The sequence below is a fragment of the Anopheles nili genome, chromosome 3 (assembly GCF_943737925.1).
Source record: "Anopheles nili chromosome 3, idAnoNiliSN_F5_01, whole genome shotgun sequence".
In the NCBI taxonomy this organism is placed as follows: Eukaryota; Metazoa; Arthropoda; class Insecta; order Diptera; family Culicidae; genus Anopheles; species Anopheles nili.
In genome coordinates, this window is record NC_071292.1 from 8808435 (window position 1) to 8825038 (window position 16604).

General features: G+C 47.6%; 1 protein-coding gene across 1 annotated transcript in view; it reads right to left on the reverse strand.

Annotated features, from left to right (window-relative positions):
• LOC128726919 (cytohesin-1) overlaps positions 1-16164 on the reverse strand; it is a 40370-nt gene extending 24206 nt beyond the window's left edge. The window contains exons 1-2 of the mRNA XM_053820765.1: positions 16089-16164; positions 14559-14632 (exon numbers count right to left, since the gene is read on the reverse strand). Coding sequence (XP_053676740.1) covers positions 14559-14632; positions 16089-16164 — 150 coding nt within the window. The remainder of the gene's footprint in view (positions 1-14558; positions 14633-16088) is intronic.
• Between the last annotated feature and the right edge of the window lie 440 nt (positions 16165-16604).

Below are 16604 nucleotides of genomic sequence, written 5' to 3' on the forward strand. Positions count from 1 at the left end.
TCAATTTTTTTCAGAGAGCTCAATAACCAGCAGCATGACCACATCACCAAATAAAGCCAGTAAGTGTCACGTATTTGCAAATAAATACACCCATTACGTACTGCCCGAGGCTCGTTTGGTAAAAGCAATCAATTATTATTGCCTGTCACCGATCCGCAGGGTGTTGTTGGATGGGTAAATTTAGCTTTCCCCTTTCTTAGTTCTCTCTTTCTGCGGCATCGTCTTCGAGACCGCGTGTACTGCAACTGCAGTTTTCTGTTGTTTGTTTATGTTTGCATTTTTTCATCCATTCTTACGTCGAATGTTTGCCCACGCTGCAAGAGCTGATAAACGCAAACAAGGGCTGGTCAGGCAGAAAGGCAGATAGACAGAACTGCCCTCGATTGGGGGTGCGTTCTCTGAGAAACACTTCCTTCTTCTGGTGTCACCATCTGGTGTCCAGAAGGCACGATGAAACCGGAGGAGTTTCAGAAAACGTTTCTGCGCAACAAAACGGCAAGCAACCCCGACACGCCGCGGTGCTTCACTGCTCCTGTCGGCGAAATGGTGATGTTTGTGTGCCGAGCACGGACACGAAAATCGATGAGCGCACACATTTTATTGCTCTGTCACCGAGAACGTCGAGAGACTCCACTGAGCTGGCCTTCGAACCAGCGTCACGGCACTCTGTTTATGATAATTTATGCAAGACCAGCAACGCACAAATCGAATCAGCCTTCTTACCGGTCGGACAGGAGATGCTTGCAGGGTGTCTTACCGTCGGCCGAGGGCAAAAAGCAACCATCTTCTTGTGCCTTTTTTGGGGGAGGAGTCAATTTTGGAGCGGTGATACACTCCGTACCGCAGCAGCACAACCTCAGCTCATCCAGCTTAGGTTCAATGAACCAAACCATCAGCCAACGGAATCAAGGTGTCTTCATGGAGCATAGTTGCTCTCATTTTCGTCCTTTTTTTCTCCCCCACGTGTCTGCAAGCACTCTTTAAGACGCTGTGTAACCCAGGCATCAATATTCATTGCAACCGCATCGTGTGAGTGTTGCAGCACACATTTAGTGCGGATTTAATATAGATCCACCGCGGCAAAGCAGCGAGGAAGATTGCTTGACGGTTTGACGGTCCTCCATCACACGGACCCTTAAGCAAACTAATTTTCCCTTCACTTAAGTAGCCGAAGGAGAGAGTGTGTCTTGCGGGAATGCAAAAGGAATGCCTCCTGAGCGACGTATCCCTTGCTGTCCGCTGTCGGAGTAAGACATTCTTGCCAGCGCCCATCGTCGGCGTACGACGATTAATGCATCGACAATGACACCCCGCCTGTGAGGACAAAAGCGTACGTGGCGTGTTCGTTTATGCTACGCACATATGTTTTCTTCCGCTTTCTTCCACCTTCGCAAACCCCTAGGCAGACCGAGTGTCTTCGACGGCCACTTTCTTTAGGCCGTACCTTTACGATGGGGTTCATATAGTTTTCCTTCGTTTGCTGCTGCGGGGATGAGGATGCGCTATGAACGATTTTTTTTTCGTAGGAATCATTCCTAGGAACAAGAACGCTACGGAGAACGCACATTGAAAACAACAAGATAAACCCCCGAAAAAAAAACCTAGGAAGGGCGAGCAAAAGAAGCGATGACCTTCTTGGAAGCGAACCGCAACCCGCACCGAAACCGTTTTACGCAACCAAAGGGATACTTTTCCTTCACGCCGGGACTCATCCCTGCTCCTCCCATGGTTGGGAAGTTTTGTGAACTGCGCTACTTAGCATATTTTTAAATCCACTCTCCGTCCCATTCCATGCCTCCTGGCGATGCAGGCGTTTTGTTCGATGGCCCGAGTTGGAATTGAAATTGCAGTAAACAGTTACGATACATGTAGCGGGGTAGGAACGGCGAGCCTAACTCCGTAGTTAGCATAAGGCATTAAAATACGTTAAGCATTCCCGACACACAGCAGCGTAAGGACTGCGGGTGTTTCTATCCCGGGAAAAGGGAAGAAAAACACACCAGCAAACGCTCAATCGAATCAGGGAGCAAGAGGAAAAAAAAAGGGTTAGTCCTATTTACGGGACCCCTGCAGTAAAGGAGGGCCCACTTCCGGCGGCTAGTCCTGGGGCAGAAGTTTCCAATTATTGTAATGCATTCGGGGAAAAGTTGTTTCGCTCATGTTAATTCATGTAACGCCCTCCCCTTCATCGAAGGTCGAACAAAAACAACCTCGCATAATAGCAGTCAAGATTTTGATCGCTTTTTGTGTTTTAATAAACCGAACCGCGACACTGCTTTGTCAGAACCGCCTTTCGCAGCAGTATTGCGCACGTACGTTGGTTGTGGCTTGTCGGTGTGTCGTTAAATTTGCAAACTTGATTGCACGGCTGCAACCAAACGCCGCCGTTCGGGGGGTGATTTCATTAATTTTTGCTTATTCGTACACTTGCGCCAACCCAGCGGTTTTCCCAGAGCCACTTTCGTAGACCCCATTTGCCACACGAAAACCGATCATTCCCATTCGAGGTGCGTTGGGCAAACGCGAAGGGCAATGAACCGCGTAGTCAGGTAGCCGAGAACCCAACACCGTCACCTGATATAGTCGGTGTTTCGGTATTTCGTTATCTTGGCTCCTCCAGCCATCCGTATGCCACACAGCCTTTGCATGGGTCTCGCGGTCTTAGGTGGCTTTAGTGAACCGTTGCACTCGGTGCATAGAAACGCATCCGTATGCATGGCTCGTGGTGTGTAAGCGATACCGTCGCCTCCAAACGCGATCGAGAGAGCCAAGAAACGTACTCCACACGTTGGTGATTTCTTCGCGATCAGTGGCGTGTGGAATGCAAATCGTGGCGGCATCGTGTGTCATTTTAATTTCCACTTCAATGGCAAAAAAAACTTTTCTTTTCCATCCGTACTTTCACTGCCGAGCTGTCGGTGACTCAAAACCCGCACAGAAATATCTCCGGTGGTGAGGTGAAATTATGAGCTTCAATTCCGCACGAAAGCTGTGTGGCGTATGAGAAGCCACGTGGAGCGTAGACGCTATTGAAATCCGCCTGAAATCATGCTCAAACACGAAAAAGAAGCTCCATACTAATGATGTAACATGGAATGACATGGATGAATGGTTTCAACAACCATTACAATATCTACATCGAAGATCGGCGGCGGACACGTCGTTGATCATTAGTGTTGTTCGTGTTTTTCCACGTTTTTCTTCTATCGACCCATGTCAATCTTGTCCACATGTCTAGCTCCCGTGATTGGAGTTGATATCACATTAAAAATAATAAAACCACTAAGCTTCTGTGGCCCGGTATATACCTATGTCTGAGTGTGAGGTTAAGTTATCTTATCATGGTACTATGTGTGAAACCATTATCTGGAAACCCACCAGTTGCAATTCTATTTTTTCCTCGTCAGTGTGATAAGCGTGACCGCAACCTCGCGATACGCAAACAACTCGTGGAGACTATCGAACAACAGAAAAATATGTTGCAGGCGCTGGGGTTTTTATATTTCAAGAACCCCATGTGTAAAAATCACACGGATGACTCAAAAAATGATTAAAAAAACACAGCATCTCCGAAACAGAACAGAAGCTTCTTCGCAATTATCATAATGAACACACGCGCCAGAACCACACGTTTAACACTTGTAATAACAGAAAAGCCCTTTTTTGCCCTTTGCGATCAAATTCCACACGCGCCAAAAACGCGCGCGTCGCGGAAACCATCCATGAAAGAGTCCCTTTTTGCTTCGGAGGCGTCTCGCATTTTGATATGAAATTCCGGAACAGACTGCCGCCTGCCTCGCGATTGGAAACGGATACCAAGGCCTGCGGTTGTTGGGGTAGATGAACGGAAGGACCACGCGGGAGTAGCAGCTGAGTGGGTTTTGCAGCAAAATCAGCACACATCAGGAAGAAGCCGTACGCGGGCGAAGAAAGGACCAACAGCAGGCGACCAGATAAGATCGGTCGGAAACGGCTGTCGACGGCGCACGAGCGCATAAACAGGAAGTGGACTGCTGGAACAAACTCCGCTAACAACTCGGTCTTTTTTTTGCTTCCTCTTCTTTCTTCTAGTCCCAACTCTCCCACTCTTATCACCCAAAACTGAAACGGCAATGTGGCGGCACATACGAGAACCCTTCCCGATCGTAAATCTTCTTCCGCGCCCGGGATCGCCCATTGCCGGAGCGGAAACTATCGGACCGAGAAAAAGCCACCACGCGGGGCGTGTGAAAAATTGCGATGCTCGTAATCATCGACGGAAAACATAAACTTTACGCCAAAAGCCCATCGGTTTCTACGAAATGAACGTCGACGAAAAGTGAAACATATGCTCTTAAGAACTGCATTTCGTGTCCATGTCCATACTTTTCCCCGAGAGGCATGAAATTCAATTTCTTCCAGAACCCACGGTCTCGCTTCCCGACGAAAGCAACCATAAATTGAAAGCATCGAGTGGTTCGACGCCTCGGCAGAAAACGTTCTATCGTGCGTATGTGAAATGCGCACTTGTTAGTGCTAAAATGGACAAATAAAATAAGACGAACGCGAAACTCTATTTTATCCCGCATCCTTTCTGAAGCTGCAGCAAACGCCAAGTAATCCCATTTTCCACCGATCAAATCAAATAAGATATTCCTTCAAATATCTCCTGCTTTTATCTGTCGCACAAGTGATCGAGTATTCTGTGCTCTCAGTTACGTCAAGTCCACGGAATTGAATTTATAAAGTATATTGTGTTTCTTCTCAGTAGGAAAACTGCCATACCGTGCAATGGAAGGTCCCATAGACTATTCCACAACTTAAAACACGCACCTCCATAGAAACAAAGCGGCATCGAACCACCCAATCGATTTGGAATGTTTAATCAACCCTCTTATTTTGAAAAACCTCCTCGTCTGTTATCACCCTTCGACGGCAAAAACTGCATCGTGAACTGATCGCACGCACCACAGGGCTTTGTCCGACCTGCATTTGCACACTTGCATTGCACGCGATGACTCACAACGTCGCCTCGTTTGCAAGTGTTTTCGTTTTGTGTGCCTTTTGCCCCTGTTCACCACCCTGTCGCCAAGGGCTCCCACCGCTAATGTATGCGATCGGCAGGGCTACGGGCCGTTGTTTATGGCGAAATGTGTCGTTCCCGCCAAAGGGAAACGGGTGCTAGAGAATGTGCCCGCGTGGTCCGGCGCGGAAGTTGAAATAGAAATGAAAAGAAACACATTGCACAAATGCTGCATTGCACACGCTCCGGGAACACTTGTGTTCCCATTAGGCTAGGTGAGTGAGGGCCCATTATACGATCGAATTCCGGTTCGCCTTTTTGGCGAGTGGCACGAGAACGATTGCGAACATTCTCACAAAACACTCGCATTCGCGGCTGTCCTGGCCTGTTTCGGAAACATGGGCTCGCATATTTTGGATTTAACATACTTTGCTTTCCCATATGTGCACCCGTGCGCTTACCTTACTCAGATGGAAACTTGCAGGGACACGAGCAGCAGCAAATGGAGAAAATATATATCACCCCGTGGAAGCATCCCAAGCAAACAACACTCGGACACGGGTTAAGAGTGAAGGAGTAACTCGCTGCCAAAAGCGAACGAGAGTGAAGTTGAACAAACTCTACTAGATTGCTAAATAATGGATGGTGGCAAAAAGTGCGGCCAAACCGTATGCGAACTCTGTGGACGAGTGCAGGAGCAAAGGTTTATAACATATTTAACGTTAATACAGTCCCACCGGCCACTCGAGAATGGTATAATAACACCAAACTGATCTCCCCTCTAGAACTAAATTGCAATTTTGATGCTCGAACAAAACCGAGCGAATGGCAGCAACTCGTGAAGGCAATTTTCTCCGAAATCGCCCATCTGCCGCCACCACGGTGCAGAAATTAAATTCTTTTCCGTTTAATTTTCCCATTTCTTCGCCAAAAACATAATCTAACCGGGCAAACTGGGGTGTCCCTCGGGAGCGAGACCAACAGCGAGCAAAGTTTGTTGGCTGCTATTAAATTTCTCGGAACACGGGCACTTGAATGAAATACGAACAAAAACCCGGCCGGCTAGCTGTTGCGTGTGCTTCTTTTATCGCAAGGCCGCGTGGCGATATTTCCGCGCAACGCAAACACGCGGCGGCACGATAATCGACGGCGGCGCGTGACTCATGCGTGGCGCAAACCGTGGAGCTTGGAAGTATAAACAGCATCGTCACCAGCCGAACTGGCTTGGTGACATTCGCAACTATTTCGCAGTTCGAATGATACCATTCGGGTAGGTGTGGTATGCTTGGGGATGTACAAAAACAAGTTTTTTCCGTAAAATGCTCTCTTCCCAACATGGGACAACAAAACAGGGAGTTGCTTAATTCGCCGTTGATTGATTAATCGAACCCGTTCTGATGGGGCGATCATCCTGAAGACCAACGATGGTGGCAAGTGCAGTCCAGCTGCCATGGAATGCCCTTTTTATTGCACTTTGTAGGGTTTCCTTCCGTTCCATGAGAGTGACCACAGATTGTCACTATATTGGGCTAACTTGCTGCGAGGAGGCTCTCTCGTTGTTCTCGTTCGCTTGCTGTTGCTGCTGCTGTTGCATCGTCGTTAAGGCATACACATTGGGAAGGGTTTTTTTTTTTTGCTCTCGTTATCTCCCCCACTCCCCCCTCACTCTCTTTGTCACACATCTCAGCGTCACTTGTGAGGCTGCTGCGCAGAAACAGGGCACGATGTCATTTTTCCTCGTGATCGATCGCCACGAGGCGCGCAAATAATACGGCAGTAGCCGTGCAATTGCAGCAAATAACACCAACAGCCATCAGAGGGTGAGTGAGAGAGCGAACGAGAGGGTGAGATGCATTTTGCTGTACACGTACGCAAACCGATCGCCGCGAGGGAAAATCACTTTATCGCACAGGAAACGACACAAACACTCGCACAATCGTGAGATCAGTAATTAGACACTTGAGAGACGAAATTAACACACTTCTGGCAAGTGCCTTTGGTGGCTAGCGTGCACTTTGAAATGGACCTGAAAACCTCCCTCCTATTACTGACACTTTCGGTCCACTCTAAAGGACACTCCTTTCACAGCTGTTTTGCCAAGCGTCGGTGCAAGTGGCTTAAAGGAATGCAGTACCGCTTCGAGTGCATTCCGAATCAAATGCACTTATCACTGGTTTCACTGGATCGTGACTCGATCGAGCGGGAATTTCACCATCCAAGCACATTCAACAATGTCACTGAAAACTAATACAGATCAAAACACACACGCACGATCCCATTCGCACCACTGTATCAAATCCACTAAATTGGCGCACATAAATTGAAAGAATGGAGGAAAAACAAACGCACCGTGTGTCAAACGAAGTAGAACCTGACGGGGGTTAAGCGCTGCGGAAGGAAACAGCGTGCAATCGCGCCGGAAGAAACAAATAGCATCATTCGCGTACGCGCGCGCTGTCTGCCTTGCGCCCGGCTTCGAAACTCTGATCGAACTGACGTTTCTTCCAACCGAGCACCAGCGGACGGCTCTGAACCGCGCGACGTTGTATTGTTTGTGTGTAGGAGCTCGCGAGACAAGACAGCATAAAAAAACGAAGAGCATAACAAACGCCCACCCTATGCGCCCTCCCCTGACCATGACGGCATCGTACGCGACGCAATAGCTGTACGTTCACAATGGTAAAAAAGGCGCGTTTGTGAGCGCGAGAGACGAAAAAACCAAACAGCAGCGCACTTTTTGCGAGCTGAATACTTGAAGGAATGGTCCAAGGCATTCGCCTTATAGTAAAACGCTGAGAAATGGATGAGAAGGAGAGAATAAGCGAGCGAGACACCGAGAGCGTGCCATTAAATGTGGAGAGTGTGAGAGAGAGAGAGAAAAAAGGAGAAAAATCCGCACCCTAAGCGCACGAGAAAAAATGTATTAGCCCTTGGAACCTCGCGAACTGAGGCTATGGTCACATCAACAGAAAAGAAAAGCGATTGAATTTTCACAAAATGGCACACAAATATTTGTTCAGCTCAAAAAAAATCAGCTTAAAAAATCTTGAAAATTATGTACGACAACTCCTTTAATAAGAAACATATATTCGAACTGGAATATAAACTAAAATTAGCCACTTACAGCATAAGAGACCACCAGCTAAACCGTCATTTCAACAGAGGACATTTCTCACGACCGAGAGAGGAAAAAAAGGAACCAAAAAAGCTCACTCTAAAAATGAGCGAGGAAGAGAAAACGTTTCACATGCAGTTTCTAATCGGGTAGGTGTATGGGTGAGACTGCGAGAGACCCAACAGCACCACGGATTAGATGGAGGGGTAGGTACCAAAAACACACGTCCGCTGCCGGGAATACACAAACAAACCAACGAATGACGTCGTGGGGATGATCGTCGTGGGGATAAAAATAGTGTCATCTCCGCGCGTTTGTGTGGGTAAAACCTCGGTAAAACCCACCCCTCCCAACAGGGGTTGGGAAGTTAAGATACTACGGTCCACCAAAACCCCCCGAGGGGTAGGAACTGAAAATCAAGGGAAGCATGCGAACCGAAAAGTGTTTGTTGTGGGATTTTTTAAAACAGGTTTGCGTTACTAATGATTCTGCGAAATTTGAAGGTCAATGTTAGTGCGCAGCTGTCTGTACAGTTATTAAACTCTTTTATTTTAAACAGCAGCTGCTAAGGCATCCAAACATTCACCTTTTGCAAGTTATAACAACATTCATCAGCTCTTGATAACTAATCATAAGCCGTGAAGAGATAGATTATTAACACTTCTTATGCGAAACTTCCATTTCCACGCACCGTGTTGCTTATCTTCGTGCGCTCCACGCACTTATCAATGCTTCTCTGTAACACCGGATAAACGGAAGCGACAAGGCAAACGCAAACTTGCTATTTGCATTAGATATATTAGACTACATCCAGGTTCAACGAACACGAGCCCGAGGGCTGTCATCGACGCGCGCTTAGGTACGATGACGATTATGATCAGCAAACGTGAAGCGACTTTAAATGAACCTCGCAGAATAAGGTAGCCCTTTACGCGTTTCGCGTCTTTTCGTCGGTTTTATGTACCGCGGCATGGTTAGCTTTAATGTTGCCCTCAACGATGCGATTCCCGCCGAAAACAAAGTAATATCCCCCAAAACACACCCACCTGCGCGTGGTGCGAACTACCCTGGGCCCGTTAACGCACGATTTCGGCATGCGGAACTAAAGGAACACACATGCTTGATAGGAATTTATGGTGCCTTCTTAACGACCTCCGTGATATCGGGCAACGAGCTCCTTGGGGCGCAACGAAACGATGGCTTTCGTCATCGATCGCTGGCGAGGTGAGGAAGCCAAAACCCTTTTCGTGGTTCTTCCGTCGAGTCCCGCTGAGTTCGCAGATTTTATGTTGACGTTCGCGAACATTTGTATGCGTCTCACGCAACACGCATATTTAAAAAATGTATATAATAAGCCGTCATACCTTCATCACACGCATCTCTATGTTCCGAACACGAGTAAAACTTGCACAATGCAATTAATTACACATCTATTCACACACGATTTACGTGACTCAGGTGCATGTAAAATTAAACGTTATTTAAATTCTAAAGTAATTTAACCAACGACAATAACCCTAATATAAATCAAATTATCAAAACGACGGTGGCATTGGTATATCCTTCGTTGCGTATACTCCACTTGTCACAGATTTAACGATTCACTTTCTTAGCGCGCCTTTTTTCGCTCTCCACCATATTCGATACACCAAAACCACACGTTTTTCCATGGAGCACGAGAAAAAACAACAACGATCTCACCACGTGCTTTTGGGAAAAACCGAAACTCAAATACCCCGACGAAGTCCATCGGCAGCTTCTATTCTCCGGTACACCAAGACGCTCCGCGTAAGGTTTGTTGGTTTTCTAAAGCCAGGGAACGCGGATGCTTTCCCCTCGGCGAACGCGGAAAATCACATTGTGTCACCGGTTCGGTGCGGAGTGTGCTCAGAACGAAAAACTCCCGGGGTCCTTCTGCTGACGTCGGGGTGTTGGCCGCAGGCCACCAAGGAGCGCTAGCCTGAGACGCGCTCTCGAGTGATCGACCTCTGGTGAGTAGCTCAGGGAAAGTCTTTCTCTTCCAAAGTCAATCCCCTGCACGATACGAGGAGCTACGCCACGAGGACAGTTAGAGGAAAAATCATACCCTGCTCTTAGCTCGGCCGATCGTGTCTTACGCCTGATAAGCAAGTCGAATGGAAATCATTTCAACGGACATCCCATATGAACAGAAATCAATTTTTGTTATCCCTGACACATCCAAAAAAATAGTTTGTAGAATTAAAAGCAAACATACTAATTTCAGAATACTTTCTTCAGTCACTGAATGGGTTTCTCCTTGAACATCGTTGAACAGATTTATAAATGGGTGGAAAATCTGCCATCGTCACTTTGGCTTTGTGCTTGAAGAAGTGCCGCAAACAACGCCACTTTTCCTTATTGGCCCATTCCCACTCGGCCGAGGGAAAAAGCGCTCCGTGAGAAGGCATCCTTCTAACGATCGAAAGTCCAACGAACCGGCTACGAAGGACCATACAGGAATAAAGCTTCCAACGCGAAGGACAGACGACCGGAAGCGGCAACCGAAGGAAATTTGCCGGAAGGAATGCAGCATAACGATTCCGGAAGCGTTTTTGCTCCTGTGTAAAATGGATACACAAGCCGAAAGCTAAGAAGAGCGACCAAGAGAGCGTGGAGAGAAAATTTCACACCATGCGCCTCCACCATCGGCTCCCTCCGGGTGAGATTGATCTCACTGCGTCGTGTCGTATTTGGCTTCCGGCAGAGGTTTGTTGTTTCAGTGCTAAATAAGCCCGTTTCTCCTCGTGAGAAACGGAGGCACGCTGCATGGCGAAGAGAACAAGGATCCGTTCTTTGATCCAGCGGGCGGTGAGCAAATAGGATACGTTCACCCCCGGGGGGACTAAAGCGAAGGAACCGCCATTCGTGGGTGCTGTTTGTTTGTTTTCTTTGGGGAAAGGGGGAGATAAAAAAAGCTTCGCTTCCAGGAGCCTCATTTACAATCCAGAGAACGTTGGCAGACAAAACAGAAACCCTTATATACGTGTGAAATGTACCACACATATGGCACGGGCACGTGGAAACAAATTGACACATAAATAACAATGAAAAAGAACGGATAATTCGCGCACAATTCTAGACTAGCCACTCAACACACCTTATTCATATATACAGTACAACAAACATAGTTTAAAAGCGTATAATATGAAACATCAGGTCGGGTCTTATTGCGAAACGAGAAATATAATAACGAACCTAAAAGCAATCATCTTTAAATCACTCTCCAAACAGCAGACGGTATTAATCGATTCGGAAATGTACGGAAGAAAGGAAAAAGGCTACAGAAAAAGGAAAAGCACAAAAAGAAACACCGCCGAGTGCAGCGAACGCTTCCGCATGGCAAATGGAAACCGGAACGTGCCTTGCCAATAGAGGAAAAGCTTTTGTGAGGTGCATTAATGCAATCAACCTTTCGAGAAGAGAAGAAGCAAGTGGGCTTCTTCCACAGCGTACTTTGCGAAGGGTTCGCCAGAGTTCAAACGGCCATCCGACGGACTGCGGTAGTGGAAAAAATAAACACAAAAAAAACTCCGCTTCACTCGAGTACCACCATACGATCACAGCCCTAGGGCCACTGGCCTGAAGTGGACAACCGTTTCATGTTATCTCCCGATAGGGGCGGGAGGATGCTTATGCTCGTTCCGACCAAACAGGCAGCAAAATGGTGTGCTTTGAAGGGACATTTTAATCGATAGACCGACAGCAAACGACAAGCGGGCATTTGGCTGGAACAACTTTTTACAAGCTTCACGGGTTCTGGATCCCCTCCATTGTTATCTGATTAGCACGGCAGCCGCACTGTGAAGGCGGGCTTTAACGAGCGCTGCATGACGGACCAGGCGCCCTCATGTGGAAGCCGTTTACCGGCGAGTCCTGGACGGGAGCGCGTCCTGATTAGCGCATAATAAGGCTTTTCTACGACCTTCTCCCTTGGCTGACCGCACCGGGTGGTGCGCGCAAAATAAATGTTCCATTTTATTTTCGGCCCTCTAGGAAACACTGCCCTGGGTAGGATTTTATTGAATTTCGGACAATAAAATGACGACCGAACCAGCAGGCATGGTGAGCGTGTGCGTGTGTGTGTGCATAAATGAAGAGGCACTAAAAGTGAAATCAGTACTTCCCGCGTACCAACGGTACACGAAAGCATGCTTCCATCACATTAACCTTTCGTGCGCGGTTCCGGCCATGTTCAACAACAAAATTGTAATAAAAATAAAGCCCACGTTCCCCAAGGAAGCATAAACCCGCGCACATCGCACCGGTGGTGTGCGTCCTTAAGCCCGATAAAGTATGCCATCTCCATCACGGGAGCTTCACAATCGGTAAAGTTTCCAAGGGTCAATTTCTCCACCGAACGAGCTTACGCAAAGACAAAACGAGTTAAATAAAATACCACCACGGTAGAATGGCCACCTAAACCGAAACCTACTCTCACCGTTACGCGCTAAAAAGCTGACCCACATGAGATACTAATGTCGAGCGACATGGCATCTTAAAATTATAATGAAAGTCCCATAACAGGAGCGTTCATAACACATGCCAACGAAATACACGATCGTTATCAGGACAAACCTCAAACGAATTTCGCAGCGTTCTTCCAACAATTACCGTCAGCGTTTCGTTATCGATCGAAATTTAGCTCCAGTTGCATTTGCCCATTTCATGTGCCACCGCTGCCAAAAACAGGAACCGGAAACGAGACGGTCGCTTCGAGTAATCGGCGCTATTTTGGGTGCCCGCAAGGTCGCCAACAGCGGGACGACCTTCGTTCAGCGAAGGCTCCTATCCTTGATCCAGTTGGAAAATTTGATCAATTGCCGCAAAGGCACACGACTGTCGGTCTAACAACGAAGAAACGTACCGATTATACTTTTTTTTAATGTTGAACAGTTTTTAGTTTATTATTCATCATTTTTCCGGCTAAGAAATAACAGCCCAAACACTAAATTCCCACGAAACCTCGGTCGGTCAGGTCAATGGATTCCAGAGCTAAGTTGATAACAGCGACCAAAACGGATAAAGTTGATGCGTGTCAACGCGAACAGCACGAGGAATCAGAGTGCTGATTAGCTACCACTCAGCATAACTGAGTTGTAGTCCTTTGCACCGGTGGATTAGTCTCGTGTAGATCCACCAGGTGACTGGAATTCAAAATCACATCCATCGCGCCACAGTGCACAGCAACTGGGCTTGGCCTGGCCCTATCCGCCCTGTCATTAGTGATACCAAATTCGCGTGCCAACACCGCAGCGGGTCGAAAGGAGATGGAAGGACAAAAATCGAAATCGAAATACACTGGGCAACGACGAACACAGGTCCGCTCGCTGCAGGACCCCCCGAGGAGGTTGCCTTGTAACCGTAGGGCATTCCAACACGGCTAAAAAACAGCTATTAGAACGTCAACACGGTGAAGGGACATCGTTGGTCGCATCGCCGGTTCGGTATCGGGAAATCAAGCTCCGACCCCGCGCGTGATCGCACCGTGTTCGAATTCGGCTTTCCCCTGGTATCGTTTGGGTTGGGCCTTCCATCCGAGACACGAAATATTAGGAGGGCACGATGAAGGTGGAAGAAAAAATCACGGACCATAAGGATCCGATTCCGTCGTGGCTCCAGCGATACCGTTTCACGGCAGCGTGCTCCAGTCTGCGATTGGACGGCAAGAAGACCACCGCAAGTGAGTGATCCACGGAAAAAGCGCACCGAAGCAAGTGCTAGAAATAGTTCTGCGTGTACTGGACTAATTTGTCACAAATTTGGCGAACCTTAGGGCGAAGGAAATCATCATCAGGTATGCGGCAATTCGGCATTCGTGTGAAAATGTTGGTTCATTTCACACACTTTTTGTTTCCATCAAACGCACACGCTGATTCACAATTAATTTCACGGCCAACGTTTGCTAGCAGCAGTGGGAAGGCTGCGGTATAACGGCAACCCGTGTACACCATGGATCGTCGTTCGATGACTCATCGATGTGGCCGTGGGATCTTCCAAGAACTCATAGGCTGACGAAGCAGACACATCGTCGAGCTTCTCAACTCTTTTTTACAAGTATATGAAAGCGGCAGTATGCTAACGAAAACATATTTCAATCAGCTCTGCTCCATACAACCGGTTGTATTTGCTTAATGATTGCTTCGCGTATGTGAGAGACCCTGACATCACAAACAACGCATTCATTATAGGCGTATGTACGAGACGTCTGTTTAGCATAAGGTTCATTGATCACGGATTTATCTTTTACGTTTCCTACGATAGTGATAACACAATTTCGATCCCAAGCATGAAATGTTGAAATTTATCGCTCCACGTTCGTTAAAATCCCGGGTTAGTTTTTAATAACTACAACAACGACGCCGTAGATTTATTCTAAAACCAACCTAAAAGAAGAATAACAATCTTCTCAAGAGTACTCACCTGAATTTCGAGTAAAATCTCCTGTTTCTTCCGCCGCAGTTCTATGAGTAGTTTCTGTTGTTCTGGTGTTAGTTCTAAAACGAGCAAGAAACATCAACATTAGTTTTCTGATGACGAACGAGGGGGCTAGTGCTTCAAAAGCGGTGTAACCACAATTACGTCTTGCTGTAGAGCTGCCGGTCGCACGTTCGTGTTAAATTAGAACTAAATCCCAGCCAATCTATGCTCCGGATAAGCGTAACCGCAACCGACTCGAGTCGACGGTCAATTTCACTCTAAACGAACTCTTTCCGCCCTGGGCACGGTACAGCGGCATGATAGCCTTCCTTTCGCACGTTTGGAGGCCAGACACTGGCCAGCCTAGGAGCTCCCTTCGTTTCTCTTTACCATTTGCTACACCGGTTACGAGGACGTTAGTAAAGGCTTTCCTGACCGCTGGCCGAATGGCCAAGGGCCGGTGGCCAGCGTTCTGCTTCACCGGCCCCATCCAGAAGCACCGTCAATTGCGGTGGGCCATTTGCTGTCGGCCCATTTTCTGCCGCCGGTACTTGGAACAGCACCCATCTCCCGTTATCCGGCGCGGTCCTGAGGGGCCACGTATCGATTCCGGATGGAGGGGGAAATAACTTCTATTTTTGGTAGTCCATCGGACGTGCGCACGCCCAATCCAAAGAGCCGGATATGGGATACAAACGCGCCGGGTGGGTCAAATGGATTTTATGGAGGCGAGTTTTTTTTCTTCTTCGAGTAGCTAGAAATTTTAAGAAAACATTGCGCAAACGTAAACATTACGCGATCGTGTCGGATTGACAAGCAAACATATCAAACGAATTGATTTCTTTTAATAACAGATCCAAACCAGGTGGAAATATAAGCTGTTTGGACAACCATTTCTCCAATTTCACTTCCATTGCGTTATTTGTTTCGAACTCTACAAAAATCCTAAGTTATCAGTCGACGTAAGTCCCAACCCCCATAAACGTGAACAACATAGTTGGCTTTTGGTATCACGTTTATCGTCGACAGATAACAGGAAATGGAATGTATCGCCTGTTGCGATAAGTCAGTACGCATGAGGGTTGGAATTTACAACAGGCGCTTTAAGTTCACACCAAAGTACAGAGCCAAAACAAATCGCCAAGCGTTCTAACGAAAAGCCTACTGGGGGAAAAACGGTACCCCAGAGCTGTACAGGAAGGGTGCAAAAAGTGAAACGCCTGATTGCTACGTAACAAGCATACTTTGCAATGTCGGCCGCAAGGTAAGCAAGCTGACCCGCGCTTACAAAGGCTGTCCACATAGGCGTCTACTGGTGGCGGCCAATTACGCTCACATTAATTACGGGGCATTGCACGGCCAAGGCGGCAGCATCGACCCGTTCCGTGCCAGGCATAATGACACATACTTTGGGCTAATGTTGCAACGAAGGGAAAAAAAGCTCACGTTGGCAAGACGGGAGTGGTAAAGGGCTTAGAAGGCACCCGCCGAGAAACGCGCGTCTTGACGAGGAAAATCGAGGTCGCGGCTTACCTGGCAGTGGGAAGTTTTCCGTATGCTGCGAAATGTTGGACATCGTTGCGTACGAGCTCTCCATTGTGTTGACCATTTTTCGCTCCGTTGTTGCTACTGCGAGTGCGCCTTACCGAATTTGCCCACAATTTGGGATGAATCATGCACGCTTATTGCAGGGTGGATGCACCGTACAATTTTCTTATGATTCCCAGTCTGGGACCATCATAGAAAAACACATAACAACAAATAATAGACACTGGCACACTGTGGATCAATCAAGCGAACGATGATCCGAACGCGGGGCGACGGAACACGGCAACCACGGACGCTTACACGATCGGGATTGGTTCGCGAGACGGCTCACCAGCACACAAACGATTTGTTTAACAACAATTTTCAATCGACTATTGGAAAATACAAAAATAAACACGCATCACCCGCTTCACATCTCGCAAACACTTGGCACAGAAATTCTTTCGCGTCGTCTTTCTTGTGCCTGTTTTTTATACATAAGCTTGGACTGATGCAGCCCAG